General features: G+C 42.9%; 1 protein-coding gene and 1 non-coding gene across 2 annotated transcripts in view; one reads left to right on the forward strand and one right to left on the reverse strand.

Annotated features, from left to right (window-relative positions):
• Positions 1-22,694, forward strand: part of fam210b (family with sequence similarity 210 member B) — a 47,267-nt gene that overhangs the window by 17,150 nt on the left and 7,423 nt on the right. The window contains exon 2 of the mRNA XM_041204961.1: positions 21,770-21,951. Within this exon, the coding sequence (XP_041060895.1) occupies positions 21,770-21,951 (182 nt within the window). The remainder of the gene's footprint in view (positions 1-21,769; positions 21,952-22,694) is intronic.
• Positions 3,145-3,263, reverse strand: LOC121287712. The gene has a single exon (XR_005945242.1). It is a non-coding gene; the product is annotated as a 5S ribosomal RNA (ribosomal RNA).

Raw genomic sequence — 22,694 nt, forward strand, 5'->3', positions numbered from 1 at the left:
ACTGGAATGTCAGCTTAGATTGCTGTGTTAAAGTGGGACTTGAACCCACAACCTTCTGATTCAGAGGTAAGAATGCTACTGACTGAGCCAAGGCTGATACATATTGAAAGATTGGGAACCAATTTAGGTCAGTAAGCATATGTGTGATTTATGAAAAGGTCATACCTGGGCAGTTTTTCACATTGGGTAGATGCCAGTGTTGTCGCTGTACAAGAACATCTTGGTAGGAGTACGGTTAGTTCTGGAGCACAAGTCTTTTTTCCAGCATTTTCTGTTTTTATTTATAATAAAACTGGACGGTCATCGAGCATCATCAACCTAGGCATTGGACATGACAAGGCACCCAGCACAGCCAGCCTTGCAAACTCCTCCTCAATAACAGCTGAGGACCTGTACTATGGCATAGTGGTATTGTCACTGGATGAGTATTCTAGAGATCTAGGGTAATACTCTTGAGGATCCAGGTTCAAATCTCACCACAGCTAATGAAAATCTGATGACCATGGAATCATTGCCTACTGCTGTAAAAACCCATCTGGTTCATTAATATCCTTAAGGGAAGGAAGTCTGCTTTCCTTACCTGGTCTGGGCCTCCAGAGCCATGGCAATGTGGTTGACTCTTAAATGCCTTCTGAACAAGGGCAATTAGGGATGGGCAATAAGTGCTGGCCTAGCATGAACAAATAATAAAAAAAATTCAGCTAGTCCTACTGCATTCATTATCGTTATTAGCTTTGTATTCCATATTGAGTTTATTAACTCTATGTAAATTCTTCAGCTGCTGTGTTTCTGGACTATTAGGCCAAGTCTCTGGACTATTAATCAAGTAACATAACCACTATGTTGCCATACACACTAGTAAAACAAAAACAAAATACTGTCGATGCAAGAAATCTGAAAATTGTGGAAACACTCAACAGATCAGGTAGAAAGAGAAATAGAGCTAACATTTCAGATTGATAGCCTTTCATCAGAACTGACTGTTTCTAGCATTTTCTGTTTTTATCTCGTATGAGTGGAGTGGTCCTGGTTGGACAAGTACTGCTAAATTTCTCAGTAGCTTCGTTGAAAATGGTTAATCATCTGAAACTTTGAATCAGTTCCGTTATTTGTTTTCTCAGCGTGGGCAACACTATCAGTAACTGAAAACCTTTTTTATATTAATAATTTTTTTCTCTTTCATTCCTCAAGTACAGTGCTTTAATTAATTTTTTTCAGCTAAACGAATATTATTTGTGCCAATATTGCTACAGTTTAGCTGACTTGCTTGACCAGCAATTGTTCAAATTAATTTTTTAAAAATATATATATTTAAAAGAGCTGCTGGCATGATGGGCTGAATGGCCTCCTTCGTTGCTGTTGTCATTCCATGTTATCAAGCTTTTAATAAAGATAATTAAGTTACTTTACAACACATTTGTGATTTGCATGTTGTTTTGTCTGTTTCCACTGATACAAAGGCCCAGAACTTTTGGTTTCCTGATTGTCAGAAACCCCTACGGGGCCCCTCAGAAGTCCCAACACAATGGGAATTGCCCGGGATGTTTGGGCAATTCCCCTGCTCCCTGGGGCCCTCCAAAAAATTCTCCAACTCTGAGTTAGACTTCAGACAGTTCTGATTTACTTACCTGAATACTTACCCAGGAAATGTCAGACAGATTAAAGCTTAGTTTAACACCTGGGTAACTGCAGAACTGACTGCCCCAATCACTCACACTGACCCCGACTCCCCCTTTGACAGCCATACCCCTGACCCTACACCAATCACCGCCCCCCCCCCAGCCAACCCAGACTCCCTCCTGACCCAACCTGACTAGCCCTCCCAACCCGACATGACTAGCCCCCACTACTCGATTTTTTTTCCCACCCCCACCAAACTTACGACTCTCCCCTCCCCCCACCCCACCCCCGACCTGACCTGACTTACTCCCACCTCCCGACCCAACCTGACCTCACTACCCTAACCCTTTAGCCACATACCTTACCCAATTTACCCCCTTGCCTTGCCCATCTGTGGTAAAGTGAGGTACCCTGTCCCTTTAAGAGAATGCAAGTGTACTGATCATGTGACAGCACTGACGAATTACTGTACAGTGCGCAGAACTGTAAGTCTAGTTCTGGAGGTTTCTGAGTGAGCACATATGATCTGGTGCTCTGCCCTATGTATCAGTAAACCATCATTGTTTATTCTTACATTAGTCTCTCCCTGTTACTGATTGCAAGCAGCAATTGATGAGAACATAGGAAGGCATGCAGTTAGAGTCGGTTGGCCAACAAACCAATTTACCCAAGACATAAAACCACCCTATCTCCTCATCCACTTATCTTCTATCTGTAGCTTTTTAAAAAAGTTTTGGGACATTTAAACTCTTACCAGAATACAGCAGCTAGTGCTGTAAAAAGGGGGCGTGGCAACTATGCAGATCCTTTCTGCTCCTCCCTCTGAGGTTTCCTGCATTAATTGAGTTCTGCAGGATCCTCCATTGGATGATTGGAGGCAGGCTAGTGGTTCTTTTTTGTGGCTGAAATCTTCCAACTCTGAATGGAAGGTTCAGGCTAAAGTATACATTTTGTAATATTTGTTTCAAGCCATCTCTGCCTGTTTGATTAAGAATATCTTTGCAGGGTAGGTTATGTTCCAACTTGAAGGCTATTAACACATTATTTGTCTTTTCGGAGGTTACATAGTAGTTATGTCACTGGACGAGTAATCCAGAGGCTTGTACCAATGATTAGGAAATATATGTTCTATGACTGCTGGAGGAATTCAAATTCAAATAGTTAATAAATCAGGAATAAAACCCTAGGCTCAGTTATGGTGATCAAAAAACTACCAGATTATCATTAAAAACCGACTTGGTTCAATGTCTTCCAGGAAGGAAATCTCCATTCTTGTACTGATCTGGCCTTCAGATGCACAACAATATGGTTGACACTTAATTGCCCTCTGTAATGGCCTGCTACTCAGTTGTATAATTAAGGATGAGCAATAAATGCTGGCCTTGTCAGTGACACCCCTATCCTATTATCGAGTTACGCTGAGAGGCAAGCAACACCCTTTGTTCCTCCTGTTCTTTGCATACACTGGTATTACTGAGCCACTAGTCTGTTAGCTGCATCCAAGTGCTTCTTGTAACTCTTTTGAGCCTACTGCACCTGGTATTCCCAGGCGGTCTCCCATCCAAGTATTAACCAGGCCTGAGTCTGCTTAGCTTCCGAGATCAGACAAGATCGGGCGTTTTCAGACTAGTATGGCCGTAGGCCAAGTGCTTCTTGTAGGTGGAGGAGTGGCACTCAGGTGGTAATGACCTTCTGGTTGTTGTCATGGTGACATGTCTGGAAGCACAGCTGCCAGGTATGGAGTGGAGTCAAGTAGTCAAATGGGTCACATGCTGTTCACTGCTAATGGCATTGGCACTGAATCATGACTCAATGGAAACTCTACAACTCTAACAAATCTCACTTTTAAAGCCCCCCTTTTTTGTTAAAAGTTCCGTAGGCTGTAATGGATTTGGCAATCTGTATAATTCTCGCTGTTTGTAAATGTCATGCCTCATGATATTTTCAGTGTTGACAGCTCCTAACACGAGTGACAGCTGAAGGAACGATGGGGAGACATATTGTTCAGTTTAAGACAGCTAAAGCCTGTACTATGTAAATATGTATGTGATTGACTTATTTGCATTTTTATATTATGAAATGTAGCCATAACACTGGCATATATCAAAACTGGATGATCAGGTTATCGATTGCTTGTTGACTTATATTGATTCCTGGTCCTCCATCACCTCAATTTTAGGATTATTATTCTCGTGTTCAAATCTTCCCATACTTATCTCTATGAACTCCAATAGCACTCCAATCCTCTGCAAATTCTGTGTTCCTTCAACTCTGACCTCTTGCGCATCCGCAACATCCTTTACCCCATCCTTGATGGGCCTTCAGCCATTGAGACACATAATTCTGGAATTCCCTTCTTCAGTGTCTTTGCCTCTCTCTTCCCCTCTCTCCTTTTAAGGTACTGCTTAAAATCTACTTCCTTAACCAGGCGTTTGATCATCTGTCCTCAAGTTCCTTCTTTGGTTTGACTTTTGAATTTTTGTTTCCTGTGAAGTGCCTTGAGACCATTTATGACATTAAAGGTGCTATATAAATGCATGTTTTGGTTAATAATCAGGTATATGTGTTGGGTTTGTACCTCATTGTCCTTTTCTGATCATTTTCACACCATAGCAGTATATATAGTTAAGCTTGTCTGTTTGGCAACATGTTTTATTCACATGCATGAGAATATATTCATTGCACTGCAGATACATGGTGCCACAAGCTGTTTCCAATTCTTTTTTCCACAGCTAAGGATATTTTACTCCATGCATCAGATTCCTGGATGTCTAAAGCCTAGAAAATTTACCCCAGACTGAGCATCAAACACTTGTAATTTTCCGAGCCTCTCTGGATTTTGTATTTGGTACCTGCTCTTGATAATTTATATAATATTTCACAGAATCGACAGTATAGGAACAGACCTAAACCAAATGGTTTGTGCCAGTCTTTATGCTCTATATGATCCTTCTGTCCCTGAGAATTTATAAACTCCCCGCTGGGGAGCTGAACCCCAGTGTTCCATGCTACAGGTGGCAATGCTCATCATATATTAATGAGGAATGCAAGTCATAAATATTTTCAAAAATATTAGAAGAACCACAGAAAGAACTTACATGTCCTCAGATTGTACCAAAGTGCTTCACGTCTAATGATATTCTTTTTTTGAATTGGTGTTTAGGCAAACACAGCAGCCAATTTGTACATAGCCTTAATCCACATCAGCAAATGATAATGAGGTAATCCGTTTTAATATTGGCCAGACCACTCGGGATAAACCCCTGCTCGTCTTTGAAATAGTGCGAGGGAATTTTTGTATCCACCCAAGCAGCTAGATGGAGCCTTGGTTTAACGCCTCATCCAAAAGATGGCACCTGACACTGCGACACTCCCTCAGAACTGCACTGGAGTATCAGTCTTGATTTTTGTGATCATGTCCTGGAGTGGGACTTGAAACCGGTGACTCAGAGGCAAGAGTACCAGCCGAGCTATGACTGACTTTACAGACACGTGGACTTTATAGAGGGTGAAGGGAAATTCTACTCACTGTTTCACAAGTACCTCACTGAGATTCTGAAGTGATGAGAGAAGATTACATTCACGGTTAAGTAGCAATGCTATCAGTCAAGATGAATAATTAGCATTACAGCAATAGAAGGAGTGCTGGTTTCTGCTGCTGGTCTTCCTGTTTTTTTTAATTCATTCACAGGATGTTGGCTTCGCTGGCTGGGCCAGCATTTATTGCACATCCCTAGTTGCCCTTGAGAAGATGGTGGTGATCTGCCTTCTTGAACTGCTGCAGTCCATGTGGTGTAGATATATCCACAGTGTTGTTAGGGAGGGAGTTCCAGGGTTTTTACCCAGTGACAGTGAAGGAATGGCGATATATTTACAAATCAGGATGGTGAGTGACTTGGAGGGGAACTTCCAGGTGGTGGTGTTCCCATCTATCTGCTGCCCTTGTTCTTCGTGATGCTAGTGGTTGTGGGTCTGGAAGGTGCTGTCTAAGGAGCCTTGATGAATCCTGTAGTGCATCTTGTAGATGGTACACGGTGCTGCTAATGTGCATTGGTGGTGGAGGGAGCGAATTTTTGTGGATGTGGTGCCAATCAAGTGGGCTGCTTTGTCCTGGGCAGTATCAAGCTTCTTGAGTGTTTTGGAAGCTGCACTCATCCATGCAAGTGGGGAGTGTTCCATCACACTCCTGACTTGTACATTGTAGATGGTGGACAGGCTTTGGGGAGTAAGGAGGTGAGTTACTTGTCGCAGGATTCCTAGCCTCTGACTTGCTCTTATAGCCACAGTATTTATTTGGCTAGTCCAGTTCAATTTCTGGTCAATGGTAACCCCCAGGATGTTGATAGTAGGGGATTCAGTGATGGCAATGCCATTGAACATCAAGGGATGATGGTTAGATTTTCTTTTATTGGAGATGGTCCTTGGCTGGCACGAATGTTACTTGCCACTTGTCAGCCCAAACCTGATATTGTCCAGGTCTTGCTGCTTTTGGACATGGACTGCTTCAGTGTCTGAGGAGTCGTGAATGGTGCTGAATATTGTGCAAACATTAGCAAACGTCCCCACTTCTGACCTTATGATGGAAGGAAGGTCATTGAAGATGGTTGCGCCCAGGACACTACCCTGAGGTATCCCTGCAGTGATATCCTGAAGCTGAGATGACTGACCTCCAACAACCACAATCAACTTCCTTTGTGCTAGGTATGACTCCAACCAGCAGAGAGTTTTCCCCCTGATTCCCATTAACTCCAGTTTTACTCCTTGATGCCACACTCGGTCAAATACTGCCATGATGTCAAGGGCAGTCACTCTCACCTCACCTCAAGAGTTCAGCTCTTTTATCCATGTTTGAACCAAGGCTATAATGAGGTCAGGAGCTGAGTGGCCCTGGCAGAACCCAAACTGGGCGACAGTGAGCAGGTTATTGCTAAGCAATTGCCACTTGATAGCACTGTTGATGACCCTTTCCATTACTTTACTGATGATGGAGAATAGACTGATGGGTTGGTAATTGGCCAGGTTAGATTTGTCCTGCATTTTGTGTGCAGGACATACCTGGGCAATTTTCCACATAACCGGGTAGATGACAGCATTGTAGCTGTACTGGAACATCTTGGCTAGCGGTGCGGCAATTTCTGGAGCACATGAGTTCACTGCTATTGTGAAATATTGCCAGGGCCCATTGTCTTTGCGCTATCCAATGCCTTCAACTGTTTCTTGCTATCACGTGGATTGAATCGAATTGGCTGAAGACTGACTCCTGTGATGCTGGGGACCTCCGGATGAGGCCTAGCTGGGTCATCCACTTGGCACTTCTGGCTGAAGTTTGTAGCAAGTGCTTCAGCCTTATCTTTTGCACTGATGTGCTGGGCTCCCCCATCATTGAGAATGGGGATATTTATGGAGCCGCCTCCTCTGTGAGTTGTTTAATTGTCCACCACCATTCATGTTGGATGTAGCAGGACTGCAGAGCTTAGACCTGATCCATTAGTTGTGGGATCGCTTAGCTCTGTCTATCACTTGCTGCTTATGCTGTTCTGCATTCAAGTAGTCCCTGTGTTGTAGCATCACTAGGTTGACATCTCAATTTTAGGTATGACTGATGCTGCACCTGGCATGCCCTCCTGCACTCTTCATTGAAGCAGGGTTGATACCCTGGCTTGATGGTAATGGTAGAATGGGGGATATGCCAGGCCATGAGGTTACAGCTTGTGGTTGAGTACATTTCTGCTGCTGCTGATGGCCCACAACGCCTCATGGATGCCCAGTCATGAGTTGCTAGATCTGTTCAAAATCTATCCCATTTAGCACAGTGGTACTGCCACACAACACAATGGAGGGTATCCTCAATGTGAAGGCAGGACTTTGTCTCCACAATGACTGTGCCGTGGTAACTCCTACCGATACTGCCATGGACAGATGCATCTGCAATAGGCAGGTTGGTGAAGATGAGGTCAAGTATGTTTTTCCCTCTTGTTGATTCCCTCACCACCTGCTGCAGACCCGGCCTAGCAGCTATGCCCTTTAGGACTCGGCCAGCTCGGTCAGTAGTGGCACTACCGAACCACTCTTGGCGATGGACATTGAAGTCTCTCCCCCCCCTCACCCCCCTCAGCCCCCCACAGCACATTCTGCACCCTTACCACCCTCAGTGCTTCCTCCAAATGGTGTTCAACATGGAGGAGCACTGATTCATCAGCTGAGGGGGCAGGGGGCAGTATGTGGTAATCAGCAGGAGGTTTCCTTGCCCATATTGGACCTGATGCCATGAGACTTCATGGGGTCTGGATTCATGGACCTGGTGCTGACTGTATACCACTGTGCTGCCACTTCTGCTGGGCCTGTCCTGCCATGGGACAGGACATACCCAGGATTGTGATGGTGGTGTCTGGGACATTATCTGTAAGGTATGACTCTGTGAGAATGATTATGTCAGGCTGTTGCTTGACTAGTCTGTGAGACAGCTCTCCCAATTTTTACACGATCCCCCAGCTGTTAGTAAGGAGGACTTTGCAGGGTCGACAGTGCTGAGATTGCCTTTGTCTTTTCTGGTACCTAGGTTGATGCCGGGTGGTCCATCTGGTTTCATTCCTTTTTTGTGACTTTATAGCGGTTTGACACAACTGGGTGATTTGCTAGGCCATTTCAGAGGGCATTTAAGAATCAACCACATTGTTATTGACAGCATAGTTAATGAAAATTAACACTGATGCTGTTTCACCAACAACTGTCCTTGTTGCTAGTCATCTTATAGTCATCTATCGTCATCTTCCTGCAGAACACCTCTTAACAGAGTTGACAAAATAGAAGATGTAAATTGATTAATTCTGTCTGTTGTTATTCCTGCAATATTTCCGGTATCTCTTGAGCATTAGTTTTTTCTTTGTTATTTCATAATCAACATTAAATGGGCCATTAGACAATCTCTGATCAACTTGTTTTATGCAAGTTATATGGCAAGTGTGCAGCTGAGATCTTAATTAATTAATCGCAAGTTAATATATTCTATTTATTTGGAAAAAAAGTAAGTCTGAGTATCTTGCATGACAAACTGTTGTTGGTGTAAGTTTTGGCTCAGAGTTGGGGAATTGCAAGCCCTCTTGTTGATCAGCCACGATAAACATTACATTCTGACTGGGTGGTTCATAAGATCCATCTGAGCATTTGCCTAAAGGCACCTATTCCACATTTTTCATTTGACTCATTATATTGTTTCCTCATTATTCAACCTGTCATCTCACAAGCCAGAGCTGGAACGTTATTTCCACTCTGTAGAAATTCAGGGAAACTTAACTGTCACTAGATTCCTGTGATAAGGTAGCAGAGTCTAGTGAAGTATATCGTTGTGACTATCTTACACTGCACCAGTGTTCTGGGGAAGAAGCAGGGTGGCAAGTTAACAATAATAACCCTCATTTTAGAGCCACTCTTTGGGCATCCCTCTGTCCAGTTGATAAGCATGTAAAGCACTGCTGCACCCAGCAAGCCTCACAGATTTATTAAACTGCAAAACAAGGCCAGCCTCTTTTGGAAATGTCCTGACAGAAGATTTAATTCTTATGAAGTAGTCTCCGTCCACCTCATTTAAATTTATGCTAATTTGATATACTTTTACTGTGTGTACCTGGTGGAATCACCTTCACTCTTTGAATGATTATACATCCTCCACACAGCACAATTCCCTCATCACAGGCAATATAGGTTATAAAAAGTTTCCTATTTCAGACTTCCAGCATCCACTATGCTTTTTAATAGCAGCAGCATACAAGGCCTGGGGTTTTCAAGTTTTCTGTGTGTGTGTGACACAGTCAAGCGCCACACATGCAGTTTAAATCCATGTTCCCATTAATTTGTGTAAATACCATGTCACAGTTAGAATATGTGTTTTCTCACTGCCCGTGATCAGTGTGTTTTGTATGTGAGGGGTGTGCTTTCTCACCCTCCGAGTGATTGTTCCAATTTAAATACTTTCAGCAGCAAATTTTTTTTGAGCAGTAAGGAAGGTTATTTGTTACCCCACACTTGCCCTGGTGGTTTAAAAATGTGATATCTCACTCATTAGATTCACACACAATATTACTCACACACAGACCAGATACAAATGAAGAAAAAAATATGATTACAAGGTATAATTGTCTCAGCTTCTCTTTCATGGCAGTTTCTTAGATGAGTTAATGCTTTTAGTTGAAGTGAAGGTCTTGTAAGTGGAGGTTTCACAGCAAGCAGTGAGGCTTCTTTTGTTGAATTTCCAGGAGGTTGGTTCTCAGGTGAACTTGAAGTTGGACCAGGTTCGGGAGAGTCCTTTTCCCACTTTCAAGGAATTGCTGTTCATTACTTTGGCTGCTTAGTTGACTGCAGCACTTTAAGTGTCGCTGATACACTGTCCAGGTCTCACTGCAGTACAGGAGTGTGATGATGACAACTGATGTGGACACCTAATACTTTTGTTGACTCGGTGGAGGTCTTTGTTCTCAAACTCTTGCTACCATAGTTTATAGAACGCTGAACCGGCACAACTGATCCGGTGTTGGATCTCCATGTCAATGGCAGCCTTTTGAGAGAGATGGCTGCCGAGGTAACGGAAGTGCCCAATGCATTTGAGTCTTTCCTTCCAATATATATGGGAGGTAGTACATTTGGCTGAGGTGTGGGTTGATATGAGCTTTGTTTTGTGATATTCAAGGACAAATGGACAGAGTTTCTTGTTTGCAAAATTGAAGCAAAGTGGATCACGGACACTTTGGACATCTTTTTAAGTTATGCTGTACTGCAGTATTAAGTGGAGGTGGATCTCATTCTAACAATTATGAAAAATGTATCTTCTCCCTGATTCTTCAAACATATTATACATTGCCCCTCATGATTTAATATTGCTCCAGAATAAGCCTTGATATGGTGCAATAAGGCTGTTGTGAAACCAACTACCAAGTTATTTGCATTTGATGTGGCCAAATTCTGGGTTATAAATTTCAGTGTAGCTGCAGGATATTTTTAAATACAATCTGCTTGAACATGAAAGGCTAAGCAGTGTCTGGGGTATCAATGGTGCTATATTGCCAACTGGACATTTTCCTCAGCAGATTCTAGTTAGTATCTCATTAAGGTGAATTGTCAACCTACAGGGTGCTGGCAGACTCATCAAAGTACTGCATCCTATAGCCAAACCAGTCAAACATCATGCTCCCAAGTCTGGAATGAATGTCTTTGTGTTACTGGTTCCTATTAAAGAGTCCCTATTCACTGCTACACTACTTGTATATGTATGGAACACTGCTGGTGGCAGAAAAGTTATTCTTCAGCCATTGTCCATATTCAAAGCTTTTTCTAATTCATTCATGGGATGTGGGTGTCACTGGTTAGGCCAGCATCTATTCTTCATCCCTAATTGCCCTTGAGACGGTGGTAGTGAGCTGCCGCCTTGAACCGCCTCAGTCCATGTGGTGTAGGTACACCCACAGTGCTGTTAGGGAGGGCGTTCCGAGTGTGGCGGCATTAGTGAACATTAAGAGGAGAGAGCCCTACACAAAAGTCATGGCTCACCAAGTGCTACTCTTGTAAGAGTGTATAAGCAGTGGTTAACCACCTTGTCATGTGCCAAGAGATGATTCTACAAGGGAGATTTATATAAGGTAATGGAGAGGAACGTGGGATAAAATGGGTTTAAAAAAATTACTTTTTGTTTCATTTATATTCCAAATAAGGCTTCAGCCAGTTTGAGAATAGGTCAAGATTGCTGGTGAGTACACAGCTTAGTAAGTTTTGTTCTTACCAATATTTATCATCATTGAAAACTCATTGGGCAGAATTTTCTGCCTGTCGGGCGGGCAGGCCCGACCCAATCTCTGGTGGGCAGGGAGCTGATCCCGGAAAAGCGGGCCCGGCTGCCATTTTATGTGGGTGGGCCAATTAAGGCCCGCCCAGCGTGACGTCCGGCAGGAAGCACTATGAGCTTCCTGTGTGGCTGGTAGAGGGTTGGGGGGGTGGTGCATGCGCATGCGCACGAAAGAGTGCACATCTCTCTGAGGCTAAGTGCTGCCTCAGGGAGATCGCTGACAGTTTTAAAAACATTAAAAATAGGAAAAAAAAACCTTTAACATGTCCCCCTCATGTGACAATGTTACATGAGATGGGACACACTCATAAATTACACTAAAACGTTATTGCATTTTTTAAATCCCTACATGAACCTCATGCCGCTAGTGGACAAGGTTTCATGTTTTTTCTAGTTCCCGCTGGGGCTCTTGGCCTGCCAATAACCTTAAGGTTGGACGGGCAGGTCCATTAATTGTTTCAATGATCCTGTCAATGGCCTCAATTGGCTATTGACAGGTTGGCGGGCCCACAGCTGATTTTGCTACTGGCCCACCTTCCTGAAAATTTAAATGGGGCGGGATGACATCGGGGGTTCCGCGCCCTTCTCGCTGACGGCAAAATTCAGCCCATTATCTTGGCAATTAAAAATCTGTGGGGATTCTGTTTACACATGTTTCCATCACATATAAGCCAATATGAAATATTAACCTTTGAATTTGGAGTGTGCCCCATAGAACTATTTTTATATTGCAAAGATTTGAGCAGCATGGATTTTATGAGATAATCTGAACAGTTTGAGCTGTATGTATGACAGGGAGGTAGCAGTTTGAGAGTTAAATTGTATTTGAAAATAAATCTCAGTTGCATATCAGAAAGATTGAGTATGTATCATTGAAAATAAAGTTAGTAAAGTTAAGTGAGGAGTTCTCAGTAAAGTTAGGAGGTATGGAGGTGTTATATTGAAGCCGATCCTGTTGAGGCACTGAGTATAGAGGACTTGTTCACAGAATCACATGCTGGTCATGGTGAGGTATTGGAGATTTGAGTATTGTTATTTTCATCCTCTTTCTTTTTTTACACACCTCCTACCCTCCAACCACCTTCCTGAAGATTTCCCTGGGGTAAGATTTATCTAAAAGAAACATTTGCATTTATGTGGCGCTTTTAGCAACCATCAGACGTCGCAGAGCACTTCACAGCCAAAGACATACTTTTGAAATGTAGTCACTGATGTCGTGTTGGAAGCAAAGCAGCCAATTTGCACACAGCAAACACCCACAAACATTGATGTGACAATGACTAGATCATCTATTTTTTGTGATGTCGATTTGAGGGATAAATATTTAGAGGAGAGTATAATCACCGAGCCTGATTCTGTTATCTAATATCCAAAGAAGTATTTGGTGAGTAGCATTAGTCAGTGGTTAATTGAGAGTTATAAGCTGGCCGTAGATGGAATTAGCGGCTCCACACACAAATTTGTCAACCAGCTTAATCAAAATTTGCAGTGAACATCTCTCATTGGAGAGACTGCGATCATTTTTTCAACCTCCAGTAAAGGTAGATGGATCTGGCTGGTGTAAAAGTTAAACTGTAAACTTTACAGTCCGGAGCAACAAACGTCATTTGCACCAATGCACACATCAAACTCTGTCACCTGAGTGTTAAGTGTGTCTTAAGGAAAGTTTGAGCTACCCACCAGATTTTGTTGATTGGCCTTGGGAACTTTCTTACATATTTTTCGTTGAGTCTCGATGGTAATGTTAGAAACTTCATTAGAAGGGACTATAATAAGTACCAAGTATCATCTCCAGCTATTAGCATTATTAACTAGATTATGTTAACCGTTTTCACTTAAAGGATTATTTCTCCCACATTTTCAATATTGCGCAATGGATGCCAAGAAAAAGTAGCTTATATTTTTGTATAATGTTGAATTGATGTATATGGGCCATACGGGGACAGCTATGTGAAATTGAAATATCAGCATCTCCAGTGATCCTTTTCTTTCACCTTCTTTCAGTCTGGGAGCTGCTGTTACACACTGATTGTGGTATGTTTCTAAAAAAATGTACTGACAGCCCATCTTGGGTGTATTTGTGGTGCACACTTGACTAATTTCTAGCACCATTTGTTTATGGAATAAATCTGTATTCTTCCATTGCCCCAGGCTGGCGTGTTCCAGAATAAATTACTAATCTCCATCTATTGTGTTAACCCAGTTTAGCAGAAATGGTTCAGCATATCATTTATCTCCCTTGTGTTGCATATGACTTGACTGCCTTAGGCTCCCAAATCTATTCATTAAACTTGTGGTGCTCTATTTTTTTTAACTGGCAGGCAGTTAAATTGCCTGCTTTATCTGTATTCCCGTACTGCAGGGTAGAATGCTTTCTCCAAAGGGTCGTCTTCGTACTGATTACAGGCAGGCAGTTTGCTTCCAACAAAGCTGTGTGCTGGGAGCAAGATGGTGATTGATATGTGATATACCTACAAATGACCTGATGGTGGTGGCATTGTTAGTCATGAGTATATTCATCTCAGTGATTACAACTGCCTAGCTTTCGGTGGTATATTTTCTCCGTAAAAACATGCATTGATGGAGTTAAACCTGCCTCTTTTGACCCTGCCTTTTGCTTCTGCACTTCTGCTGTGGTTCATTCCTTTTTTTTAATATTCTGAAACACTTTGGGTATTTGTTATTTTGAAGCTGTTATGTAAATGCATTTTGGTTAGAAAATCGATTTCCATTAAAAAGAATTTTTAAATGATTCTAAAATAGAACATTTTATGAAAAAGAATCTGGAAGAGTTGCTGGACTTTTGAAGGCTGTTTACTTTGTGGTTTGTCAGTTTGCAAGATTGTTTTTCTGTTGCAATTATTTAGATCCTGATGATAGGGAAAAGAATCAAATGTGTACATTTTCACATCATCAATTCTCTGTCTGAAGACAGGTCTGACCCCAGCGCCACAACCTCCACCAGGAGTAGGGCAAGGAGGCAGGTCCCAAACCACCCCAATGGGAACAGGGATCAAACCCTGTGCTGCTGGCGCCAATCTGATCCACACCAGCTGTCTAGCTAACTGGAGTCGAAGTTGCTGTGGCAACATACACTTTTACTTGCATGTTGTAGCCTGGAGCGATGGATAGTGATGGTAGAGGCTCCAATTTTCTTTCCATCACATGGCTGACCAGGAATTTCTCCTTTTACCGCTTGCCTGTTGGAAGGATTTGCAAGTTGCTACTGAACCTGTTTAGCTGCTTTATGAATGCATCTTCCTTGATCATCAAGTCCTGAAGTGGGACTTGAACCCGGTGCTCCTGTCTTAGCGGCAGGGCTGCTACCTATTGTGCCACAAGAACTCCCTCTCCTGACTTATCTGCAATTTAAAAAAAAACAAGCCAGGGATGGGTTACTTCAGCAACTTCAAAAAAATAATTGAAATGCAAGTCCTGTCCTTCCTGAAGGGGTGAGGCAGTTCACACAGGATGTCTTTAAGTTATATATGAACTATCTCGAGTGGGTGAGTTTCAACTTCCTTAATCAGCCAATAAATACTTCACACCACCCCACCAAAAAAAAAGAGTACAAATATTCAGGTTGGAAGCCAGTTATTGCCATTTGTTAGCACCTTGGCTGTCTAGTTTATAATCTGGAGTTGGCCTGTGAAGGTTCCATAGCAGGTCGGCCCATACTACAAGAGAAATGACAGGGACAGAACCTTGGGCAAGTCTAGAATAATCACCTTGCCTAAAACGTTGACCTTTTTTTCCCCCTCTCTCCAGAGAAGCAGACTGACTTGCTGTAGGTTTTCAGCATGCGTTGTTTTGGTTGCTGATGCTCCCTTGTGTTTGCATTCATTTCAGCCAAGTGGCAGAATAGAGTATTGCAGTTTGCTGTGGCATATGGATCTGTCTGAAGGCCAGTAATTCAGTATTTTGTTGTGATCCATTTTAAGACTTCATTCAATTAAATTACTTACATATTTTTAGATCAGTTATGCATCCTGCTGGGATGAAGGGTTTAGCTTGTGAGGAAAGGTTGAATAGATTGAGCCCAGGGCCAAGGAGAAAACTGATGGGCGCTAGTGCTTCTCTTGTTTCCAAGCCCTTAATTACCCCTCTCTTGCACCTTAACCCTCCCCCTTCACATCCTTTGGGTGCCCAGAATTTGGATACATAGTCACAGTGAGGTTGAACTGTTTTATATAGGTTTAGTAAACCTTCTTGGTTTTTGTACTCTATGCCACTGTTTAGAAAGCCCATTGAAAGCTCAGGTTTCGGTATGATATACTATGCAACCACAACTTTGTCAAACAATTACACACAACTTGGTCATTCATATTGTGCAAACTGCTCCGCTTCTTTGAACCTGGCCCAATGCGATATCCAGACAGCAATACCCAAAAGACTTCAACCTCACAAGCACCGTAAACAAGAATCCAATGTCCAAATGAGAATATCTTAAGCTAACAGTGACATACTCTATTGGTGCATAACTCCTGGTTCTATTCCAAGTTTAAAAATGTCAAAACCTTCCAGTAAATTAACACCAACGAATGTTAACAGAAAAATTACATTTTACAATGAGTGATTAAAAACTAACTACAAATACCCAGAATGGAACATATAATTGGAGAGCACATTACTGCAGATGCTGGAAATCTGAAACATAAACAGAAAATGCTGGAAATACTCAGCAGGCCAGGCAGCATCTGTGGAGAGAGAAACTGAGTTAATGCTTCAAGTCCACAATATGCACTAGTTCTGATGAAAGGTCTCTGACTTCTGTTTCTCTCTGAACAGATGCCGACGGACGTGCTGAGCATTTCCAACACTTCCCATTCCCATTGGAGTAAAAACAATCCCTTTTGCCAGCCAACCAAAAAACAATCCGACTTGTGAGCCTCTCATTCCCCTTCACCAAGTAACCCAGCAGCAGCTGCCTGAGATCTGGTTTGGCACAACATTAAACATGAATTTCAAAAAAAAGTTAAGATATGGAGAAAACATATGCACCTTGCTTGAGCCAAAAAAATAAATCAAATGTCAAAGTGATAAATTGATAATTAATACAGTGTAATTAATAAAGATGATCATTAAAAAGAGCCAAGCAGCAGAGCTAGCTAATAAAACCTTTTTGCTTAAGAAGCAGAGCTAGAAAGAGATTAGGCTTCAAGATTTGGTCACCAGAGGAGGATGGGAACTGGGACTGGGGCCGAGCTAAGGAATTGGATTTAACTAACACAGGCCACGTGTTCATCTCTGGTGGTGCAGGCTTCAAGCTGGCCTCAGCAGAATTCAGATGCAGGTTGGCTTTCAGCCTGAGTTTTCCTTCTCTTCCCATCTGATGCGGATAGGTTTCTGGGGAGGGATGAGAGGGTGTGTGTTTGCCCCCATACCGAGCAGCCTCCATGTGTGTGTTTGTGTGTGTGTGTGCCCAGTTCACTCCCAGTCTCAGGACTCTGACTCTCTCATTCCCTCACTCACTTTCGAGGGAGGACTGAGGTTGGGAGAGAACATAGAACCCTTAGAAGAACATATTCAGAACTGGAACCAGAGCCATCTGAGTCTGCATTGGAGGAGGAAGTTGTTGAAAACCCTGCGGTAAAATCTCCATCCCCTCCATTCTGGCTGAGGATTCCACAATGTTGTCCTAGGCTTCGGTAACAAATAAGAATCTGCCCACTAGTGGCATTGCCCTACCACTGCAATTCCACCTCATGTTGTTAAAGACCCAACACCACAGTCCCAACTGGAGACAAAACCAGATATATATATATATTCCACTCATAAGGCCTCATGGTCAGCGAATTAGAGAATGGCAGGGTTGGCTACCATGGGGCCCCACACCAGGCTGCAGTGAAAATAAACCGGGGGGATACAGAAACATTATGCACAATCCAATACCCAGACAGTCATCAATTATTTGTCCAGAATCTGCCTCAGAGGGCTGTGCAACTTTGGAACTCTCTGCCTCATAAAGTAGTGGAGGTGGGTCATTGAGTAGTTTTAAGGCCGAGGTAGATAAATTCGTGTAAGGCAATATTTCATTATTGAAAAGGTTATCCAAAGTAGATGGGAATGTGGAATTCGAAACAGAAATAGATCAGCCATGATCTTATTGAATGACGGAGCAGACTCGAGAGGCTGAATGGCCTACTTCTGCTCGTATATTCATATGATATTGATGAGATGGAACTGAGAATTTTTCACGGGATACTGCAATGTGGTGGAGCTCCATACTAACACCAAGACTAGTGGCTGGAGGATTTGGAAAAGGCCTGGCTGAGGACCAAGGTCCATACACCGAGGGATGAGGTTCAGAAAGGGCCAGAGAGGTGAGGCACCAAATGCTTTACCTCTTACAGAATCACAGTCCATGTCTTGCTCCTTGACATGTTCTTTCCCATTTCAATCCCAAAGAACAACCATCCAAGTAATTCCAAGAGCTTTCACAGCTTCTTTGAACTTTAATGGCAATCTTGTGCAAGTTAATGGGTTTCAACAACTACCCTTGTGCTCAGGCCTGCTCATTTGTATATGTACTCTTTTATCCTAAATCCTGCTGGACTGTCCTGTACACTATTGACATTCTACTCAGCTTCTCAGTAGCTGTGTCTACAGCCTTGGGCTTCCAGGCCTTTCTCTTTCATGCAAAATACCTGCAGTAGATTCTGTGCCAAATTAAATTGTCATTAGACACCTGGTAAAACTGGCTGACACAGCCAGTACACAGTAAGGATGAAAGTTTTTTTTGCAAAAGTATACTTTATTCATAAAATATCTAAAACAAAATTATAAAACATTTCAAAATGGTCATTACAGAAAGTGCAATGATAGTCAAATTATTTAATAGCACCTCAGAGTGCAATATCATTTTCAGTACATTCAGTGTGAGTGACACAACCTGAGGGGCTCTATACAATTTCCAGCCCCTCAGCGTACTATGACTGAAAGGTCTTAGACAGCGACCTTTCCCGAATGCGTGTCTGCAAAGGCTGCCCCAAACTTTAATGCGGCCCTCAGCACTCAGTCCTGGACCTTGGAACGTGCCAGTATGCAACACTCGGTCGAGGACAAGTCTTTGAGCTGTCCGGGCTGACTGCCTCACACCGCTTTCGCTGCTCTCTTACCCGGTGCCACACAACTAGCCAATTATTGCCATCAAAACCGGCCAGGTATATGGAGCTGGGAGGAGAGGCTGAGGGACCTGGGTTTAAATCACAAAAGGGCCCAGGCCCAGGAGTTGGTTCTGGTTAATCGAGAGTTGGAAATAGAGAAGTCAAGTTTGAAGAGGAACCTGCTTTCCCTCACTTTACAGGGGAAATAGGTGGGTGTGGGGTTGGTTCACAAACAATAGTCACCAACCTACTTGTGTCCCAGCCAGGTCTGAAGATTAAGGAAGCAGCACTGCATGATGACAAGACCTAAACAAAGTCCACGAAGTAAATAAGGAATCTTGTACGTCCTACTACTCAACCAATGATTGCTGTTGTTCAGAACAACAGCAATCATTGCTAGATTAGCCTGTCAATTGGGATGGTCTATGCACTATATTGGCTGCTTTGGACACTGACCATCCAGATTGACAGGTCACTTGGCCAATGAGCCCGGGCACCCCTAGATGCATAGGCCCTGGTGATTAGGATCGTCTCTACCCCCCCTCTTCCAGGCCTTGATTGAGTCTAGAGCCATTGGAGTTTAGAAAAATGAGAGGTTATCTTATTGAAACATATAAGATCCTGAGGGGACTTCACAGGATAGATGCTGAGAGGATCTTTCCCCTTGTTTGGAGGGGGGAGCACTGGTGGGAAGTCTCGAACTAGGGGATACAATTTAAAAATAAGGGGTCTCCCATTTAAGATGGAGGCGAGGAGAAATGCTTTTCTTCTTGAGGCTTGTTAGTCAGTAGAATTCTCTTCCCCAGAAAGCAGAGGAAGCGGGGCCATTGAATATATTGAAAGCTGAATTAAATAGATTTTTGATTGACAAGGGGGTGAAAGATTACTTGGGGCAGGCAAGAAAGTGGGGTTGAGCCACAATCAGAACAGCTGGAGCAGGCTCAAGGGGCCAAATGGCCTCCCCTGCTCCCAATTCTCATGTTCTTGTGTTATTGCCTAGTCAGATCTTTTGACAACTGCACACACACATGACGATGTGTTCTCTATTGGTATTTAGTACTCATTTGGGCTAAAATAAATGAAAACACAAGAACATCAGTAACAAAAACAATTAATCCCAAAAATAAATGGCAGGCTAGTCAGCATCAATGGACAAGAAAAAACAGGTCACAAAATTTCAGACAAAGCCTGACAAATCCTCAGGACCTGCCTGAAGCATTTCTCCTCTAGATATCGACAGACATGCTTTTTTCCCAGCATTTTCTCTTTGTTTCAGATTTCTAGCTTTTTTGATTTGCTTTTAGAAAGTCTCAATCACTTTGGAAAAGTGACTGAAATGTGTGCATCTTCACCATTTGCATACTCATAATGGGCAGTAACTTCCATGGAGTGGCAATCAGTTGGTTTGCCACTCCACTGCTAGCTACCTACCTTGAAATCCAGCTGCCCCTTTCCCACCCAACCTTCCGACTCAGGCTGGATGAGAACAGTGCAGTGCAGTGGGTTCCTGAGGCCTTCTGTCAAGGGCAGCTAAGTCAGAGGTAAGGAAGTCACACCTTTTTTATGGCACTAGCTTCTGTATATCAGGTCATCTTAAAGGTCCAGCCGCTTTGAGAAGTCAGGGAGAAGGTAAGTGGGTAAGACTGGTGGATGGGGGGGGGCGGGAGGGAGGTGGTCATTGTTTGGTAGGGGGGGGGTGTGGGTAAGACAGGTGGTCAGTGTGGATGGTAGGTGAGAAGGGTAGTTGGGGAGGTTGGGGGAGTCCCTTGGGGGGCCCGGTGTGGGTCAGTCCTATAGTTACCCAGAAGCTAAGTGGTTTTAATTTTTCTAACTTTTTCTGGGTAACTATTACTCTAAGACAGTCGGAACCATCTGAAGTTTGTGACTTATATCGTAGTTTTGAATAGTTTCCAGTGAAGGCAATTGCCGAATGGAAGTTTGAACTTCCTGGGCAATTGCCATGCAATCCTTATGTGGGGTTCTTCCTTTTGGGGATAGAGGGGTTGTGTGCCCCCCAATGCATCCTTGGGGTACCTCCCAGTTATAGCTGGGAGTCTGGAAGTTATGGGCCAATTTTTAGGCCAAAAGAAACTTTTCTTTTGATAAAGGGTTTTCAATCCAACTCATATTTTCTCGTGTATGTGTACAATAGATTTCCTTCCTGTATCTGGAGGTTCTTTTCATGAGTAACACATGAACCAGGGTCTTGTAGTCCGGTGGTAGCATCCCCACCTCTGGGCCAGAAGCTCTGGGTTCAAGCCCCAGTTCAGGACTTGATGTTCATGTGCATTCATAACGTGGCAAAATGGGTTGATTAGCAGCCTGTAAATCCTTCCAGTACATCTAATAGCAGGTGGAAAGACTGAGACGATTGCCTGGTCAGCTAGCCATACTGCAGAAGGCAACAGCAAACCACTGCAGTACTTTACCAGCCATAATCATGGACTAATCCAATGGAAGTCTATGGCCGTCAATGCCATTTTAGGGAATGGCACCTGGAGAAGGAGGATTATAGAACCAGGATCGGAAATCAGGATCCCCATCTACTGCTTGGTATAAACATTAATGGATGTAAACTTGCTTCATTTGATGCTGTGATTCTCCTGCACACAGCCATAACTGAGTTGGTAGCACTTGCATCACTGAGTCATAAGATTTTGTGTTCACATCCCACTCCAGCATTTGAGCACGATGATCTAGGCTGACCTCAGTACACTACTAAGGGAGTGCTGCAAACTATCAGATGTCTTTTGGATGAGACATTAAACCGAGGTCTCTCAGATAGACACAAAGGATCCTAAGAATATTTCAAGAGCATTAGGAGAGCTGTCCTGGCCATTATTTATTCCTCAAAAAACATTATCTAGTCAGGATCACTTTGTTGTTTCTGGGAATTTGCTGCATGCAAATTAGTTACATTATAACCATGACAACCCTTCGAAAAAAGACTTCATTGGCTATAAAGTGCTTTGGGACAGCTATTGGTCATGAAAGGTGCTATATAAATGCAAGTCTTTTTTTCCAACCTTCGAAGGATGAACATTTATGACCTCTCATCTGCTCTTTTATTCCTTGAAGCAAACTAACTTTCTTACATGACCACTCTTTGAATGTTTTACATGCCTTGGAAAATCCTGCTGAATTTTATAAGTTATAGTCCATTGTTTTTTAAGCTCTATTAATAGCCTTCATCCTTACTGTGCCTCCTCAGAGTGCGAGCAGAGATGGAATGACTGGGAAAGGAGCCAGAAGTTTTGATAACAGAGACGGTAAAAAACTCAGCAAGTCTCAGCAGCTGAAGCAGGTCTTCAAAGAATACGGAGCTGTGGGTGTTGTATTTCACACTGGAATATCACTGACCTCACTTGGAATGTTTTATTTGGCGGTTTCAAGGTGAGTCTTGCAAAGGATCCATTTTTAAATGAGATGGGCATTTCCAGTACTCAATGTGATTATAATGTGTTATTGTTTTCCATCTCTTCTCCCCACCCTCAATTTTCTCCCTTTTCTACCCTCGCCTGAAGGCGCTGATTTTCCATGAGGTAGTCATATGAGTATCAGATTCCAAGAAATACCATTGCTCAAGTACCCACTCTTCATGTATAAGTCCTATCAGGCTGGCTATTGAAATCCAGAGGGCATCACAGCTGAGTCTGATCCTATTCTCACCTGTTATTTAAGTAGCAGAAGTCACTAGATAGCAAGCAATCACAATCCCTAGTTGAGTTTAGCTAGCTTAACATAGGTGATATTGTATTATGAGCTATTATCAGCATCTGCCTCTGTTTAAAACTTGCACACAAAGAAAAGCCAGCAGCGATTGCAGAATTACTTTCACGGACAGAGAGTTTGCAAGCCCCAATCCAACAGGATATCTTTAGGAGGTACTTTTGCAGGACTGCACAAGTCCATGAATTTGAGCCTCTGAAGTCTGTCAGTGTAGTAATATACAATGGACATCTCAGCAGCAAGTATCAGTTGAAGCACTTTTGTAGGAACAGTAGAGAATCAGAATCTGTTGAAATTTCAGATAAGCTCATGACCTAGACTAACGTTTCAATACTTAGGGAGGGACTCATCATTGTCAAAGATGTTCTTTACATGAGATTTTAAACTGAGCCCCCAATCTGCGTTCA

Source organism: Carcharodon carcharias, chromosome 14, assembly GCF_017639515.1.
Source record: "Carcharodon carcharias isolate sCarCar2 chromosome 14, sCarCar2.pri, whole genome shotgun sequence".
Classification (NCBI taxonomy): domain Eukaryota; kingdom Metazoa; phylum Chordata; class Chondrichthyes; order Lamniformes; family Lamnidae; genus Carcharodon; species Carcharodon carcharias.